The sequence below is a fragment of the Erpetoichthys calabaricus genome, chromosome 3 (genome assembly GCF_900747795.2).
Source record: "Erpetoichthys calabaricus chromosome 3, fErpCal1.3, whole genome shotgun sequence".
NCBI lineage: Eukaryota > Metazoa > Chordata > Cladistia > Polypteriformes > Polypteridae > Erpetoichthys > Erpetoichthys calabaricus.
Genome location: NC_041396.2, coordinates 307121583 through 307141467, shown reverse-complemented (window position 1 = coordinate 307141467; position 19885 = coordinate 307121583). Strand labels below are relative to the sequence as shown.

General features: G+C 46.2%; 1 protein-coding gene across 1 annotated transcript in view; it reads right to left on the bottom strand.

Moving 5' to 3' along the window:
* LOC114649218 (low-density lipoprotein receptor-related protein 1-like) overlaps positions 1-19885 on the bottom strand; it is a 141430-nt gene that overhangs the window by 105778 nt on the left and 15767 nt on the right. Inside the window, exons 7-13 of the mRNA XM_028798706.2 lie at positions 15822-15984; positions 15225-15447; positions 14946-15135; positions 14704-14847; positions 14334-14570; positions 14014-14194; positions 13637-13859 (exon numbers count right to left, since the gene is read on the bottom strand). Coding sequence (XP_028654539.2) covers positions 13637-13859; positions 14014-14194; positions 14334-14570; positions 14704-14847; positions 14946-15135; positions 15225-15447; positions 15822-15984 — 1361 coding nt within the window. The remainder of the gene's footprint in view (positions 1-13636; positions 13860-14013; positions 14195-14333; positions 14571-14703; positions 14848-14945; positions 15136-15224; positions 15448-15821; positions 15985-19885) is intronic.

Genomic DNA, 19885 nt, shown 5'->3' with positions numbered 1-19885 from the left:
AACACGCCCGACGCATCTGAGACGCCACAGACATTCGAGCAGGCCGAGTTAATGATTGGCCTCACTTCCGTGATCATTTGGTCTGAGAGTTGGCCGTACAGCGTTCCTCACACACACGCCTGTGGTCACGGTGGTAAAGTTTCGACTGTAATCGGTCAGCTTCTCCAGGAGTAAACATGGCCGCTCCGCTCTCCATTTGTGCGAAACAAGAGCGTGTTAGCAGTAATCCACTTCTCGGCTGAAGGTGTACCAGGGGGCCGAGATCCTCGTTAGACCTTCAGAGTCAAGGCGCGGCCCTGCCTGGCAATGTTGTCGTTACTAGATGGGCATCCCACACCTTCTTCATGTTTAATACTTGTCGGAACACTTGAACTTTACGATCCATTCATAAACACTCTGCCGTCTTTAAACGATGTCTCCATATTGTGCCAAATGCCTTCTGTCGATTTCTTTGCAAACAATTATTGACTTGTAGGATGTATAAGGAATAATTTTTCATCCATCTACCAATATCTATATCTCTCTATCTACCTATATTTCTATCTCTCTCTCTCTCTCTATTATAGATATACAGTACTGTGCAAAAGTTTTAGGCAGGCGTGAATAAATGCTGTAAACAAAGAATGCTTTCAAAAATGGAAGTGTTAATCATTTATTTTATGCAGTGAATGAACAAAAGAGAAATCGAAATCAAATCAATATTTGGTCTGACCACCCTTTGCCTTCAAAACAGCATCAATTCTCCTAGGTACACTTGCACACAGTTTTTGAAGGAACTCGGCTGGTAGGTTGTTCCAAACATCTTGGAGAACTAACCCCAGATCTTCTGTGGATGTCGGCTTCCTCACATCCTTCCGTCTCTTCATGTAATCCCAGACACACTCGATGATGTTGAGATCAGGGCTCTGTGTGGGCCATACCATCACTTCATACCAGGACTTCTTGTTCTTCTTTATGCTGAAGATAGTTCTTAATGACTTTGGCTGTACGTTTGGGGTTGTTGTCCTGCTGCAGAATAAATTTGGGGCCAATCCTACGCCTCCCTGATGGTACTGCATGATGGATAAGTATCTGCCTGTATTTCTCAGCATTGAGAACACCATTAATCCTGACCAAATCTCCAACTCCAACTGCAGAAATGCAGCCCCAAATGTTCAAGGAATCTCCACCATGCTTCACTGTTGCCTGCAGACACTCATTATTGTACCGCTCTCCAGCCCTTCGACGAACAAACTGCCTTCTGCTACGGCCAAATATTTCAAATTTTGACTCATCAGTCCAGAGCACCTGCTGCCATTTTTCTGCACCCCAGTTCCTACGGTTTTATGCATACTTGAGTCGCTTGGCCTTGTTTCCATGTCGGTGGCTGCAACACTTCCATGAAGACCGCTTCTGGCCAGACTTCTCCGGACAGTAGATGGGTGTACCTGGGTCCCACTGGTTTCTGCCAGTTCTGAGCTGATGGCACTGCTGGACATCTTCCGATTTCAAAGGGTAATAAGCTTGATGTGTCTTTCATCTGCTGCACTAAGTTTCCTTGGCCGACCACTGCGTCTGCGATCCTCAGTGTTGCCCGTTTCTTTGTGCTTCTTCAAAAGAGCTTGAACAGCACATCTTGAAACCCCAGTCTGCTTTGAAATCTTTGTCTGGGAGAGACCTTGCTGATGCAGTAGAACTACCTTGTGTCTTGTTGCTGTGCTCAGTCTTGCCATGACATGAAACTGTCTTCCACAACCTCACCTTGGTAGCAGAGTTTGGCTGTTCCTCACCCAGTTTGAAGCTGTTTCTGTTTCAGTTAATGACTGTGTTTCAACCTACGTGTGACATTGATGGTCATTAGCACCTGTTTGGTAGAATTGGCTGATCAGACACCTGACTAGAATCCTACAAAATCCCTGACTTTGTGCAAGTGGACCTATAAGAATTGATGCTGGTTTGAAGGCAAAAGGTAGGAACACCAAATATTGATTTGATTTAGATTTCTCTTTTGTTTGCTCACTTTGCATTTTGTAAATTGATAACAATAAACAATCATTATTTATATTTCTGAAAGCATTCTTTGTTTACAGCATTTTTTCACCCCTGCCTAAAACCTTTGCACAGTACCGTATATATCCAACGTCTGTCTGTCTGTCCGCTTTTCACAAGAGAACTACTTCACGGATTTAGATTGGATTTTTTTCTATAATTTGCTTGAACATTCCGGTTAATTCTGCGACTTCTCTCATTGCGCTCTAAGTATCAGAGTTCGCTTGCGGTACTGATTTATCAGCACAAATCCAAGAGAGAGGTTGCGGGATGAAGGGCGGGACCCTTCTCAGTCACACGGCAGTCTCTGTACCTGTCGCCACATGTTGGAGTGCACCTTGCCCCCACTTAGCTAGCACTACCCATTTGTTCAGTAGACAATATCATGTAGAGATTGTTAAGGAGTAACGTTTGACATTTTTGAGAGAGAGAGAGAGATCAGAGCTACGTCTGTTTTAGAAGGTGGCTGCTCAATGGCTACGTGCTTTTCTCCCCACGCGGGGGACGCTCTCCCATCAGAGCTGAACACCATCAGATGCAGTGCCAATGTTTGACGATGGAGTGTACCGGCCTGCCGCTTGGGCAGAATTACGTTTTTATTATCGATTTTTAAAATTTGTTCTGTTTCACTGCTACGTGGGCAGAGTCACGGGGGACAGCTAGTTATTTATACACTGATCTAGAATGGTGATAAGATACTGAACTGTTTGAACTTCCTGTTTTGAACTCTGTTCCCAGCAGAATTTTCCAAGTGTTTGAATTTTCCTGACAGTAAAGAGTCATTGCTCCCCACTGTCTCAATAGCTGGCAGCGGTACCTTTAGCAGCAATAATCGCATCTAAACACTTCTACCGTCTGATCTCAGTCTTTAGGCGGCCCTCCCATCTGTGCAGAGCTGCCTTCACTCGGGCACACTGGTAGGCTTTGGAGTGTCAGCTGCTCCTGCCACAGCACCTCAAGTCAGGACTTTGACCGGGCCACTCCAAAACCCTCCGTGCATTTTTTTTTATTTCTTCTGAGCCGTTCAGTTGTTGTATTTTGGCTCCTTGCCTTGTTGTATAACCCAATGACGCCTCAGCTTTAGGTCAGGACAGCTAACTGGACTTTCTCCGTATGAATACAGTGATCCCTCGCTATATTGCGCTTCGTCTTTCACGGCTTCACTCCATCGCGGATTTTAAATGTAAGCATATGTGAATATATATATATATCGCAGATTTTTCACTGCTTCATGGATGTCTGCGGTCTACAGTATGTGTGCTTCCTCAGTTGATTTGCCCATTTAGATTCAACCAAGAGATGCTATTGGCGGATGGCTGAGAAGCTACCCAATCAGAGCACACGGTTAAGCTCCTGGGTGCTGTGCTAACTCTCAAGCGTCTCGCGACCATTCTACGAATGACAAAAGATCTCCAGACATCAGTTGAAGAACGGGACCCGCAAATGATTCGTTCTTTGCAATTTAAAAATGCTTTTGACGGCGCCACGGAAGTGTATAGGAACCGCTTTACACAAATGAAAAAGCAGTGCCAGCAACTGCCCATCACGATGTTCCTTACACGCAAAACACTGCCTAGTACGCCTTCAGTGGAAGACGACGACGGCGGTGCTACACAGTCACCTGAAGAGGCTCCTTTAGAACAGCTGTGACAGTGCAGTAAATGTCATTGTTATCTGACAAGTTGGTGAGTACCCAAAACTATTTTTCTACGTACTTAGTACATGTATGTACGTTTATTGTAACTGTGCACACATTTTATACAATTTTTTCCTTGCATTGTTGGTATTTATTGCCAGTGGCCTGTCTATCATAATGGCTGTAACAAATGTGATATCGGAGACGCTCTACAGTATCTTTAAAATAACATTTTGGTTTTATGTACAGCATTTACATGTTATAGATTTTTCACGTATTTTTATATTACCTACTCAATTACAATATGTTTAAAACTGTATTACGTATTAAATAAAACTCCTCAATGATATACGATATGTATGTTTGTGAGTAGTATATAAACTGTGTTTACATACATAATTTCAACGAATCTTACCTAATAACTAAGAGAATATAAAGGGTTTATGCTGTATAACTGTACGGGGAATATTTATAAACCACGTGGGAGAGTTTATAAGGACTTAAAATATATAAAAATAACCATATATCTATCCATCCATTTTCCAACCCGCTGGATCCGAACACAGGGTCACGGGGGTCTGCTGGAGCCAATCCCAGCCAGCAATGGCGCAAGGCAGGAACCAATCCCGGGCAGGGTGCCAACCCACTGCAAATAACCATATAAATACATGGTTTATACTTCGCGGATTTTCTTATTTCGCGGGTGGCTCTGGAACGCAACTCCCGCGATGGAGGAGGGATTACTGTATTCTGGTCAAGTGTGAACCTCCTGGTTCCTTCAAAAATGTCCACGTCTTCCAGAGTATTCTCAAACCATGATGGTAGCACCAGTGTGGTTTATTGCAGAGCAGATGTTCCTGCCGTACAACGGCAGACAACAACAACAACAATGACATTTACTTCTATAGCACATTTTCATACAAATAATGTAGCTCAAAGTGCTTTACATGATGAAGAAAAGAGGAAAAAAAAGACAAAGTAAGAATTAAATAAGAGAACACTAATTAACATAGAATAAGAGTAGGGTCCGGTGGCCAGGGAGACCAGAAAAAACAAAAAAAAACTCCAAATGGCTGGAGAAAAAATAAAATAAAATCTGCAGGGGGTCCGAGGCCACGAGACCACCCAGCCCCCTCTCTAGGCATTCTACCTAACATAAATGATCAGTCCTCATTGTATTCAGGGTTCTCATGGAAGAACTTGATGGTGACGGTCATGTGGACTTCTGGCCTTTAATCCATCAATGGAGGGACATCACGGTGCTTTGATCAGGTGGTGGTGGTGGTGCAGACATAGTGGCCAATGAAGACTTCGGCTTGTGACTCCCCTCTTATTATTCCAAAAGCCTTGGGAGTATGTTCAGGTGTTTCTCCTTCAAAAGCCAGATGAGCACGGATGTATTTCTGGGATACCCAAGGTTTCCACCTTGCACCTCTCCTACAATTCCCATTTCTCCCCCGAGTCCTAAACAAAGACGGACCTTAGTTGAGACTGGAGAGGCTTGTGGTTCTTTTGGATGTTCTCCTGGGATTATTTAGGACTTCTCGAGCGAGTTGTTGCTGTGTCCTCAGGGTCGTTTTGGCTGGTGGGCCCATTCCACATGTTCTCGCTGTGGCTACGTCCACACTACAACACTTTACTTTAGAGACGCAGACAGTCTGCCCATTGACGTTTCACCCATACTACCCTATCGAGTTTAACACCTGAAAATGCTCTGCAGAGATGTCTATTCCTGAAAATGCCGGCTCAGCGTTTCAGTGTGGAAGGCGATTACAGAGAATTTTAATCGTGTTTTGATTACACGGCCCTTCGCCAAGTGGGACCTGCTCATTACATTTACACGTTCACCTTATCCTCTTCCGTTATTCTCAATGACAATTCCACCTCAACAATCCAACCCCCTAACCCACCCATATTGGTCATCGCTCTTTTCCACGTACAAATGCAGGCTGCACATGAATGTCTAACGGACATGGAGGACACGCCTTCTTCACGTTTCCACCGATGGCTCCGTCACATGTGTGTTTGGTTGTTTTAGTGTGAACGGAGATACTTTCATAAACGACGTGTAAATGTCAATAGACAGAGATCATTTTCATTTAATAAGACTGTTCTTTTTTTGTTTTGTTTTGTTTTAAATGAAAATGTGGTCTTAGAAATGGCTTTGTAACCCTAAACTGACTGGGACCTCTTTGTGGAACTTCCTCAGATCAACGTGAATTGTCGTGGGCTCGCAACGCAAAGCATCTCACTTTGAAGATCCGTGCCGGCGGGGAACTCGCAAAGCCGCGCTGTCTGGCTCAGAGGTGTGAACTAAATGGACAGCTTCATCTAGTCAGCCGTGCCAAGCCCACCTCTGAACACTGAGAGCTTCTCTGGTCATGCCAGCTGATCAGAGGGCACAACACGAGGCCCAGAGTTACTGCAGAAACCCCACCATCAAGGTCAGAGCACAGGATGGCGAGCTTCAGATTCATCGGGGATGGCTGTGTTCAGTTATGTGAGTTGAAGTATCAATAGACTTTGGTTAGCTGTTTGAGTCAGTAACTAAGAGGGGCAATTACTTTTTCACTCGGGCAGTAGAGGTGTTGGATACATCAATCGTTTTTAGAACTTAGTAATGGATCGGAGTTTCCTCTGGTTCCCTTCATCTAATATTACATTGTGTCCGAACACCTGAAGCCATTCCTTGTGACAAATCTACAAAACCAGATACCGCTTCACAGTGCTGAAATCTTGTGAAAAAGTAAATACACCCTCTCAATTCCAGGATTTTGAGAATCAGGACTTAACTAACAATTAGCTGGTCATCTCCGATCACACCTCAAGTGACAAACAGTACAGAGCAGATTCTACGCTGCCATCATGTATTCAGGGAAAAGTAAGTGCACCCTCACTGCTCCTTTTCAATGAAGAAGGTCATTCCAAGCCTGTCGCGGCTCACTACGAACATTCGATTCCTTGACATCAACTTTTGCTGGTTCAGCTTTGTGGTGACCACAACAGCCTTCTGCAGTCATCTCAGAGCTGCTTCGATCAATTTGTGAAGTCCTGCAAAGGCATCAGAGGTCCATCCCCAGTTTGCTGAGAAGGATTCTTTACAAATTACAACACCAATGACAAGGTGCCACTCTTCCCAAGTGTGGGTGCTCCAGCAAGTTCACCCACAAATGAGACCGTTATAATACATCACAAAGAACCAAAGGGTGGCCAGAGGGTGTCATTTAAAAAAACGTTGCGTGGATTCGAGCGTGAAAGTCTGCATACGGCAAACAAAAACAAACAAAAACCTGGTGTACACACATTTATATGCAATTTACCCTTCACCCTTTTGAACCTTGCCTGGGTGCCACCCTGAAACAACCATATATAGGCCATGCCAATCAACCGCATACATATGCAATCCCACCTGACACATCTAGACAGCACCACAACTGAGCATGTGTGCAATTGAAGCGCCTCTCCTCTGCACTCTGGGGGGTGGGATTGGCGTGAGGTGCCAGCGTCTGAGTGAGTGACCACAATCACCTGGCACATGTAACAACATGGTTAATGTTACAATGAATGGTGCAGGCCATATGAGAAACTAAAGGGGTCAACCGCCTTATCAACAAGCTAGTCTTCAACAAGTCATCTGCCAAAACTACTCTGCCTCAAAATCTATCATATTATATATACAGTCATATGAAAAAGTTTGGGACCCCCTCTCAGCCTGCATAATAATTGACTCTCCTTTCAACAATAAAGGTAACAGTGGTCTGTCTTTCATTTCCTAGGAACATCTGAGTGCTGAGGTGTTTTCCGAACAAAGATTTTTAGTGACGCAGTATTTAGTTGTATGAAATGAAATCAAATATGAAACACTGGCTGTGCACAAATGTGGGTCCCCTTGTCATTGTGCTGATTTGAATGCCTGTCACTGCGCAATGCTGATTGGTTGATGAGCTCATTAAGCCTTGAACTTCATAGACAGGTGTGTCCAATCATAAGATATAAAGGTATTTAAGGTGGTCAATTGCAAGTTGTCCTTCCCTTTGACTCTCCTCTGAAGAGTGACAGCATGGGATCCTCAAAGCAACTCTCCAAAGATCTGAAAACAAAGATTGTTGAGTCTCCTGGTTTAGGGGAAGGCTACAAAAAGCCATCTCAGAGGTTTAAACTGTCAGTTTCTGTAACTGTAAGGAATGGAATCAGGAAATGGAAGGCCACAGGCACAGTGGCTGTTAAACCAGCAGGTCTGGCAGGCCAAGAAAAATACAGGAGCGGCATATGAGCAGGATTGTGAGAATGGTGACAGACAACCCACAGATCACCTCCAAAGACCTGCAAGAACATCTGGCTGCAGACGGTGTATCTGTACATCGTTCTACAATTCAAACATCTGTATGGCAGGGTGATGAGAAAGAAGCCCTTTCTGCACTCACGCCACAAACAGAGTCGCTTGTTGTATGCCAATGCTCATTTAGACAAGTCAGATTCATTTTGGAACAAAGTGCTTTGGACTGATGAGACACAAATGGAGTTATTTGGTCAGAACAAAAAGCACTTTGCATGGCGGAGGAAGAACACCGCATTCCAAGAAAAACACCTGCTACCTCCTGTCACATTTGGTGGAGGTTCCATCATGCTGTGTGGTGGGCTGTGTGGCTAGTTCAGGGACTGGGGTCCTTGTTAAAGTCGAGGGTCAGATGAATTCAACCCAATATCAACAAATTCTTCATGATAATGTTCAAGCATCAGTCACAAAGTTGAAGTTATGCAGGGGTTGGATATTCCAACAAGACAATGAGACAAAACACAGTTGGAAATCTACAAAGGCATTCATGCAGAGGGAGAAGTACAATGTTCTGGAATGGCCGTCACAGTACCCTGACTTGAATATCATCGACAATCTGTGGGATGATTTGAAGCAGGCTGCCCATCAAATTGAACTGAACTGGAGAGATTTTGTATGAAGAATGGTGAACAAGACCTCCATCCAGAATCAGACACTCATCAGAGGCTATAAGAGGACAGCGTCTAGAGGACAAAAGGAGGTTCAACTATGTATTGATGTCATATCTCTGTTGGGGGGCCCACATTTATGCACCTCTCTAATTTTGTTATGATGCATATTACATGTTTTCTGTTAATCCAATAAACTTCATGTCACTGCTGAAATCCTACTGTGTCCATAAGACATGTCAGATATTAAAAGGAAGTTCAGCCAACGAGAAACAAAAATCCAAAGAATTCAGAGGGGGTCCCAAACTGTTTGATACAATTCCATATGTATATCTACAACTACATCTATATCTACATTATATATATATATATATATATATATATATATCCAAAACATATCTAATGTCTGTCTATCAGTCTGTCAGTCTGTCTGTCTACTTTACAAGAGAGGACTACTTGACGGATTTAGATTGTTTTTTTTTTTCTAGAATTTGCTTGAACATTCCGCTCGATTTTGCGACTTCTCTCATTGTGCTACGTATTATAGTTCGGTTGTGGCACTGATTTATTTGCGCAAATATGAGAGACACGCAATGGGCCGGAGCCTTCCTCATTCACTCCCCAGCCTCCATTCAAGTTGGTCTACCTAACGCCACGTGTTGGAGCGCACCTGGTCTCCACTTAGCTAGCGATACCTGTTTGTTCAGCAGACTTTATCCTCTAGAGATTGTTAAGGAGTAACATTTGATGTTTTTGAGAGAGAGAGAGATCAGAGCGTCTGTGGTGGGTTGGCACCCTGCCCGGGATTGGTTCCTGCCTTGTGTCCTGTGTTGGCTGAGATTGGCTCCAGCAGACCCCCGTGACTCTGTGTTCGGATTCAGCGGGTTGGAAAATAGATGGATGGATGGAGATCAGAGCGTGTTTTCCAGTTACAGCTCTCTTCCCAGGAGATTTCTGACCAGACGTTGCCCATCATCCCAAGACAAACTCGCACCGAGGAGGTGGACGTGTGTCTTAAGTGCTCATCTATCTGGAGTGAAGTCGTCAAGCTGTCACTGACCCACAATATGTGCACCTTTTTGTTCGGAGATGGAACCTCAACCACGGCTCCTTACAGACTGGAGACAGAGCTATTGCAATAAGCAATGACGATTTGTGCACCTCGGTTCAAGATTTGAACGAACTTATAACTGCATTATACCCAGACATGCCTTCCATTGTAGACCGTCCTCTTTCTTAGCCTGGGGAACATTCTACCCTCACTGTAAGAAACAACACTGCTGATAAAATTAATCAACTGGTGCTCAAATTATTTGACATGGCGTCTCGGACATACGCTTCAATAAATACCGTTTTAGAAGACAACGATTTGGTTCACTATCCTACAGAATTGTTAAATTCCATTAATCCTCCTGGCATGCCGCCCCATGACTTGGCATTGAAAGGAGGAGCACCGACTATCGTTTTGGGAAACCTGAGCCCACCCAAACTTTGCAATGGTACCCGTCTCCAGGTCTGTCAGCTACAGATCATCATCATAGAGACGATGATCATCACAGGGTGTGGCACTGGCAGGACGGTGTTAATGCCTCGCAATCCTCTAATCGCGACGGACTTGCCCTTTCGCTTCAAGAAATTGCATTTCCCGGTGAAGTCAATTAACAAGGCCCAGGGACAGACCCTCAAGTCGGCAGGGATTGATCTTAGCTCACCGGGCTTCTCGCATGGTCAGTTTTAGGTCGCTTTCTCCTGGGTTAGTTCCCCAAGAAACTGATATGTTCTCACACCGATAGCAAAACCAAAAATATTATATTTCAAGAGGCCCTCAGATACGAAAGCTATCAATAGAAATTCTTCTCAGTATTGATTTTTAATGATTGTCCTGTTTCACTACTACGTGGGCAGAGCCGCAGGGGACAGCTAGTAAATGATCAGTGAATCATTGGCTGACCCAGGCCACCAAGCCATGACGTTTATCAGTCTCCCTCTGGCATCACAGACGACTTGCGCATTACCGGAATTGTTAACTGACGTGGCACCCTTGACGCTACGTGCCCTCACTGCACAGACAATTCCCCCGAATGCGTTAGGAATACAGGACTCCGCAGCAAACTGCCTTTTTAAGTTGGCCTGTCCACCCACACCATACACACATTGCACATGGTGCCTCTTCAGTCGGTTGACGGCTTCCAGCACAGCGGCCATGATGATATTCCTCACCCCGTTTCCCAGTCCCCTCTGGCAGGCACCAGTTCCCAGAACGCCAACCGTTGTTGAAACCTGGATATGAACCGACATGGCCCAATTTCGAGCAGTTGGTCTTTCTAACGCCACATAGTTTCAAGAGAACGTCTCAAAGCGAATTACGACAACAGCCTGGTGACATGAACTATCGTGTGCATGCGAGTCGTCATTTAACAGCTTCGGCTGTGTTTCCCTACTCGATCGAGGGCACCTTACTTTCCAGTTTGTCCAAAATGTTGCACACGGATGGATGTCGTAAATACGCACATGTTATCCTGCCAAGTTTTTTCTTCTTAAATCCTGACGTTTGCACACAATGTTGCGTATGCACGCTCTTTTTGTGAGTACGCAAGTTTTCTAAATACGACCCCAGGTTTGTGTCCATGTATTAAAACAAAACAAAAAATAAACATCTTAAGAGTCCAGCGTCTAAAATGACGATGACAGCAGGCTGTAAGCGCAGGCCTTAAGGAACAAAGCCCAGCACCACATTTGTCAATCAGAGCCAGTGAGCTTGAAGAAGAACCTCACAGTAGTCACCGAGGACGGAGGTGCAGGGGTGACGACCTCTCAATCAGCGCCAACTTCTCTTTAACTCTTTTAGGGCGGATGGCAATGTCTGTCAACAGCAGGGGTTGAGGACGGACATAGACAGCGATAATCAGATGTGAAGGTCAATAGAATTCGCCGTTCCGTTATCGGCAGTCCACCTTTTCTAGGAGGACCATCAGACTTGACGTTGAATCCCAGCACGTGTCTAGAATGGCATCGACATTGGGCGAGAGAGTGAAGCAAATGCACAAAGCCAACTACTCCATGTGCATTAGTCACTTAGTTATTTGTGTGCTATTGCTGAATTGGACTGATTTGGATGTCAGTGATCTGGAAATCAAAAAACGAAAGACAGGGAGCCGTGGGTTTTTGGTTTTCTTCAGAAAGTGCCTTTCAGCTTATGAGTGACGAGACAAACAGGAATCTAATAAATACAAAATACGCTTGTGAATTTACACACCGTACTGGCTCATGGAACATAAAAGAGAGGGACCTTTGTCATAAATAAGCATTTTATGTTGATCTGTGTGTTAAACCATTGCTTGGTACGCTTTTTAGTTGAGTTTTTTTTTTTTTTAAACACTAGGGGGCTCTGCCCCCTGCTCACTTCACTTGCCAACCCCCCAGGTGGGCACTACACGTTAGCCACTTTGCGGTTCTGCTGCTGACGTCTGGGGAAGCGGATGTACAATTTAAACAGATTGTTATTTTCATGGGAATTGTTACATATGGATAATAGAACTAACTATTTTACATTACAGCAAGTAATTAACCATAATAAAAAAATAGTAAAACGTAAATAAAATTATGTTTCATGTTGCATTAGAGGTATTCATTGCGTTATACGTTTTCGTTCTGTTTGGCTTTGAAATTAACACACAAATACTTTTTAAACTTACCCTTTTACTGTAAAACTTCAGTAGAAACAATATTTGTAATTAACTTTTCATCTATCATATCAAATTTCAATTCCGTGTTTGGACTTTCATCGTGACAACGCAACGTATTACTGCTCGTGAGTGAATTTCGTTTCTTTCTCTCCAATTTTTTCAAATGTTTGTCCCTGAGATTTGTTAATTGTCATATCAAAAGCTATTCTAACGGTAAACTGTAAATATTTTAATACAAATGGCATATCAAGATCTCCTTTGGTGTCTAATGTCATTAGTGAAGATGGACTACATTACTTTTCTTGTTGTCTGTTAAAATTTGACATGTCAGAGTTGTTCGACCAATTTTCAACTAATCTTGTCCTACTGCATAGCCCCATCACTCAGACAGCAATTGCGCAATAACACTACAATACGTCCTCCTTTCAACAGTAATTTGGCCGGTGTAAAACCCGACGGTGTTAACGGTTGTAGATATTCTTCGTGATATTGTAAGTTGATGTTTTCATCTTCCGCACCATCACCACCAACTGTTTCAGTATAGTCTACTGATATGAATTGACAATTTTCGCGTTAATTTGTTTGACTTCATCGTTTCCCGGCACCAGGATTGCCCGTGTACCCATTTTTTCTGTTGATAACCCTTCGGGATTAAATTCTTCAATAAGATTTGGACATAATAAGTCTTCGTTTATTGGGAACTTAAAGTGAGGAAAACGTAAAAATTTATAAGAGCTGAGAGCGCAAAAACTGTGTCTGACAAAAGCATTCACATCAATGAGAGGTGAGAGGATCGACGGCGTGGGCCGTGAGCTGCAAATGGTGGAGAGGAGGGCGGACTTGAAAACTCTTGAGTTAAACTCAAGTACTCTGAAGGACAACGCTAAACGGCTGGCGCTCGGACAAACATGAATTGGGCATCACAAGGGTGTCCCCCAACTGCAAATCAGGAACTGAGCGGCCAAAAACAGAACAGAATCACGGCTTTGGAAAGTTCAGATCTCATTGCCACGCAGGGCCTTCAACGATTGTCTGCGTAAACGCACAGCCTCACAGGGCAAGATAAACTTGCAGAGAAAACAAGACCTTCAATGGATCACCACTTAAAGGAGCTTTCCAAGTTACTGAATCACGGGCTGCACCTATCAGTTTACATTTGCCTTTGGCATCTCCGTTAGTGTCCTGTGTGTCACCGGTGGTCAGACTGGGTGATGAGAGTCAGGTCCCAATATGTAAAAGCAGTAGACCTGAAGGTGGGGGGCACTTACTTTGTCACACACTCCCAGAGCCCCATTGAATCCCTTTTGTCATTTTCTCGGTGCAACACTCGCACGCTTCTTACCTTGCGGTCAGTACCGTTCACGTAGACCATCTCGATACGGTCGTAGAAGGCGTCCACCCAGTACAAGATGCCATTGGGTATGTCCAGACTCAGACCATTTGGCCAGAGTACAAATTTGGAGGTGAGGAATATGGAACGGTTCGAGCCGTCCATCCACGCTCGCTCGATCTTGCCTCTCTTACTGTCTTTGGGATCTTCTTCCCAGTCCGTCCAGTACATCCACCTAGGTTGGACACAAAACGACGAGTTTAGATAGAACTCCTTCACCCAACACTAACCAACCCAAAATCACCATAGGGGTCCGTTAAGTGCACTACCATATTGCGGTCCAGCTGGGTGAGGCTTGTAGCAAAGACTACATGGGCACGGAGACTTACCCATTTAGAGGGTCCACCACGATGGCTCTGGGGTGTGTCATTTTGCCTTCAACCAAAGTCTTCCTGGTTTGCGAGGCCTTCTCCAGTCGAGCTACGCTGATGGTCTTCTTCGGTCCATCGTCTGTCCAGTATAAGTTATTGGCCATCCAGTCTACTGCAATGCCCTCCACTGTGTGGATTCCTAAGGAGAAGAAGGACCGAGAGCTCAGACAAATCCCTTAGCATGACGGGAGTGCACCTCATTCATTTTAAGTAATGGCCCGAGACACCTAGAAGGGCACGGGGTTGGCAAGGCAAGATTAACGACACGCTGGACGTACCATCCTTGAGAATCGTCTCTCGCTCCGTGCCGTCAATCTTCTGACGCCCAATGAGGTAACTGGTGGCATCCGCAAAGTAGATGAATCCCGTCTCGGCGTGGAAATCCAGCGCTCGGGGGTTCATCAGATTCTCAATGGGGATCATGTACTCATCGGGCACTTTGGCGTTCATGTCCATCCCTCGGATGATTCCAGGACGACCTTTTCCGTACACCAGGAACAACTCGTGGTCAGGCTCTGAAAGAGGAGATTAGTTAGGATTTGCTGGCTCTGCCGCCCTCCCCTAACCCACCCCCCAAATGGCTGGCAGCCTGGCAGTGCCCACTCCCACCATTATAACAACACCATGGCCCACACCATCTCTACTTACTCTTGCATGATTTGTTATCGCTGCCCAGGCTGAAGCCGGACCTGCAGCGGCAGGTGCGTGACTTGTGGCTGTTTCCTAGTAAGCAGATATCCGAGCAGCCCCCGGCCTTGCCATGCTGGTCTGGCTCACAAGCGTGGCTCCGCACTGCAGAGATAAACACGGACAGTTATCAACCCGCCCAGCGACGTGCTCCAACCTGCTCGCGAACGTCAGAGGCCTGTGTGTTGCTGCTAAAGCCTGACCTGCTGGCTGCCGCCGCTGGTGGTACACGTGCAGTGCTCCTCCTTTGTCAACCCTGGTCACCACCTGGAAGTCGGAGCTGTTGAAGCGATTCACACGGATCACGCTTGTCTTCTGCTGCATGTTGGCGCTGTCGGAGTTGGTGGCATACAGGTAGTTCTCGAAAACAGTCAGCCCATAGAGATGCTCGATCTGTGTCAGGTAAAAACGGCACAGCGGAACGTTAGTCCGAGAGAAGATGGCACATGCATTGGCGCCAGCTGGCCTCGCCTTGAACTCACCAGAAGGCCCTGGATGATGGTGTGACGGTTCTTGCCTTCATAATCAACCACTTCGATGTAATCCAGGTAGGCGTCCGCCCAGTACACGAATCGGTTGACCAGGTCCAGGGTGATGCCATGAGGGAATACGATTTTACTGTCCACCAGTTTGGTGCGGTTCTGGCCATTCATGTCGCAGCGCTCGACTTTGGGGATCTGCCCATAATCCGTGAAGAACACCTTCCTGCAAGAGGGGCACACGAAGTTGGCAGCGTGATGGAGTCAAACGCCCGCCAGAGAGAGCATACACTTCCATCGCCCCACCAAGCTCAGGTCAGATGGGCACAGACACAGGGGCGGGCGAGAAGTAGGTAGAAATGGCCCTCTCTTCCCACCCAGGGACTGCTACACACATGGACCATCAGGTCAAACCACAGAAACCTCATACTGACCCCTAAAATAACTTGTAGACCCCCCCCCCCCCCCATTGGTTTAAAGGATGGTGAGCACACACACTTCAAAAAGAGCCACATGTGTGCCACCTCAACTCGCCCCTCGCCTCCAGCAGGCCAAAGGACAATGAGGGCGCCGAACGAAAGCTAGTTGGTGGGCACTCACCCCATAGCTGGGTCCAGAGCGATGCCCTTAGGGTTGTAGAGCTCCAGGTCAATCAGCGTGACACAGGTATCACCGTTCTTGTTGCACACAAAGATGCGGTCATCGACGTCATCCACGAAGTAGAAATTCCCCGTGAGCCAATCGATTGCCATCTGTTCCACATCTAGAGCAGAATAGAGCAAGGGTCACTCCAAGTGGGCAGCAACACAGACGATCGAGAAGCCAAAACGGTCCCGCATTCACAAACACTCGCACGTCAAGCAGTTGGCAGTGGCGCCAACAACTCTCGGCCCTTTTCTCGCCAAGGCAAATTGTTCAAAGACACTCGGCCGGAGAACTGCCAGACGGCTGCTGCACAATGTTGAAGAGACGAGGAGGCGAACAGAGTGGGCTGCCATAAGGCCCGGATCTGCACAATGTCCTCAGAGCAGTGGGATGCTTTACTGTTTCCTGCACCTCTACAAGCAAACCACTGCAGAAAAACGGAATAAACGAGCAGGAGAAGATCATCCATGGACACACGTGAAGCACATGGGCATACAGTAAACCCCCTGCGCCACTCGTCAGCGAGTTGACACGCGAGGGCTCACCCAAGCGACCTTTTACACACTAAGCACCACGCCAATCCACTGGACTACCGTTTACCAGCTCAGTCGCGTTCACCTCTATGTGGTGCTGTCGTGCCGTACCAAGTCACAGGGGTCAAGTGTGAAACCAGTTTCACCCGAGTATACCAGCTGGGAGAAAAGGCGGAGCAAGCAGCGTTTGGGCAGAGCACAGCCACCGATGGAAGAGAACGCAACTCACACATGCTGGCCATCTTCATGTCGGGCCAGACGGTGGGCCAAGCACAAACTCACATTCTCACGTGACACACCTTTACAAGACCCCTTTACCTACATATATTAGGGTGGGGATAATATGGTGGACCCTCTGTCTATGCATCCGGCGCCGCCGTGAGTGGCAGCCTTTTCAGCAGCTCCGTGTATGACTGTATATGTATGTGTACTTTTCTACTTTTATTTTTCTATTTTTATTTATTGATCACTCCTACCACTTTATTTTATGTGGATTCCTTCCCTGGACACACTTACTTTTACAACGTGGGCATGGATTTTAACACGCCGAGACTCGCCTATTCAAGTACTCAACTTCGGGCGCTGAGAACAAATGCCAGTGCCGGTGTGGTTCCATATTTACCCGACGAGGTAAGAAGGCGGTATCGTGGCAGCAGAGCCGGCACTAAGCTAAAAAAGAAGCGGCTTGCGAGAAAGTGGCGTTTCAAGCCTTCGGTGCCTTCTGTGATTCTGGGGAATGTAAACTCAATCTCAAATAAGATCGACGAACTGGCTGCGCTGGTGAAAAATGTAAGGACCTACAGAGAATGCAGTTTGTTGTGTTTCTGCGAAACGTGGCTAAATAACACCATCCCAGATGCCAACGTGGAGCTACCCGGGTTTAGCGCAGTTAGAGCGGACAGAGATGCAAGTACCTGTGGGAAGCACAAAGGAGGAGGACTCGCTCTCTATGTTAATACACGGTGGTGTCACTCTGGACATGTTAACATCAAAATCTCCACTTGCTGCAGGGATATCGAACTGTTGGCCGAAAGTTTACGTCCCTACTATTTGCCCAGAGAGTTTGGACATGTCATTGTTGTTATTGTGTACATTCCTCCTCGGGCAGACGAGGAGTCAGCGAGTGACATCATCCATTCCACTGTTGCTAAGTTACAAACGCAGCACCCTGAGGCGCTTGTGCTAATCGCTGGAGACTTTAACCATGTGACGCTGGACAAAACATTACCTGCATTCTCCCAGTATGTGCACTGTAACACCCGGGGAAATAAGACTATTGATTTACTTTATGCAAACGTTAAAGACGCATACAGCGCCACCCCGCTGCCTGCGCTTGGGAAAGCAGATCATAACCTGGTTCAGCTTCAGCCTCACTATAAACCAAAAGTTAGAGTCCTACCTGTAACCACACGATCATTCAGGAAGTGGACCCCGGAGGCTGAGAATACTCTGAAAGAATGTTTTGGAACTACAGACTGGGATATCCTGCAGGGGTCACATAGTGAGAACATTGAGGAAGTTGTTGACTGCACTACTGACTACATCAACTTCTGTATGGACATTGTAGTTCCAGTAAGAACAGTACGCTGCTATGCTAACAACAAGCCATGGATTACAAGTGACATCAAGGGCCTTTTGAATCAGAAGAAAAGGGCTTTTAAAGACGGTGATCAGCATGAGCTCAAGAGCGTGCAGAAGGAACTCCGAGTCCAACTCAGGGTGGCGAAGGAGCAGTACAGGAGAAAGCTGGAGCAGAAGTTGCAGAATAACAGCATGAAGGAAGTGTGGGATGGGATGAAGATCATCACTGGCTGCAGCTCGAAGCGGGGTGCCACCATTGAGAGAGACGTGAAGAGAGCAAACCAAATGAACAACTTCTTTAACAGGTTTGACCACCCTAACCCACTCTCACTCTCACCTCGGAGTAGTGCACCCTCTACACATCCTTCTGCTGATACCAGCATAGGAAAAACATCCCCACCCATAATAACAACAGCGCAAGTGAGCAGAGAGCTGAGGAGACTTCGTGCCAGCAAAGCAGCGGGTCCAGATGGAGTATCGCCACGACTGCTGAAGGTCTGTGCATCGGAGCTGGGGGGTCCTCTACAGCGCATCTTCAACCTGAGCCTGGAACAGGGGAGAGTCCCGAGGCTTTGGAAAACATCTTGTATCACCCCAGTCCCAAAGGTATCACGTCCTAGTGAGCTGAATGACTTTCGGCCTGTTGCTCTGACATCACATGTGATGAAGACCATGGAGAGGCTGCTGCTTCACCACCTTAGGCCACAGGTTCAACACACCCTTGACCCTCTGCGGTTTGCATATCAGGAGAAGGTGGGAGCGGAAGATGCCATCATCTATATGCTACACCGATCCCTCTCCCACTTGAACAGAGGCAGTGGTGCTGTAAGAATTATGTTTCTAGACTTCTCTAGCGCCTTCAACACAATCCAACCTCTGCTCCTTAGGGACAAGCTGACAGAGATGGGATTAGATTCATACCTAGTGGCATGGATCATGGACTATCTTAAAGACACACCTCAGTATGTGCGTCTTGGGAACTGCACGTCTGACATTGTGGTCAGCAACACAGGAGCGCCACAAGGGACTGTACTTTCTCCGGTCCTGTTCAGCCTATATACATCGGACTTCCAATACAACTCGGAGTCCTGCCATGTGCAAAAGTTCGCTGATGACACTGCTATCGTGGGCTGTATCAGGAATGGGCTGGAGGAGGAGTATAGGGACCTAATCAATGACTTTGTTAAATGGTCCAACTCAAACCACCTACACCTGAACACCAGCAAAACCAAGGAGCTGGTGGTGGATTTTAGGAGGCCCAGACCCCTCATAGACCCAGTGATCATCAAAGGTGACTGTGTGCAGATGGTGCAGACCTATAAATATCTTGGAGTGCAGCTGGATGATAAATTAGACTGGACTGCCAATACTGATGCGCTGTGCAAGAAAGGACAAAGCCGGTTATACTTCCTTAGAAGGCTGGCTTCCTTCAACATCTGCAATAAGATGCTGCAGATGTTCTATCAAACAGTTGTGGCGAGAACGCCCTCTTCTACGCAGTGGTGTGCTGGGGAGGCAGCATTAAGAGGAAAGACGCCTCACGCCTGGACAAACTGGTGAGGAAGGCAGGCTCTATTGTTGGCATGGAGCTGGACAGTTTAACATCTGTGGCAGAGCGAAGGGCGCTCAGCAGGCTCCTATCAATTATGGAGAATCCACTGCATCCACTAAATAATGTCATCTCCAGACAGAAGAGCAGCTTCAGCGACAGACTGCTGTCACTGTCCTGCTCCACAGACAGATTGAGGAGATCGTTCCTCCCCCAAACTATGCGACTCTTTAATTCCACCAGGGGGGGTAAACGTTAATATTTAACATTATACATAGTTATTGTCTGTTTTTTTCACCTGTATTATTATCATTCTTTAATTTAATATTATTTATTGTATCAGTATGCTGCTGCTG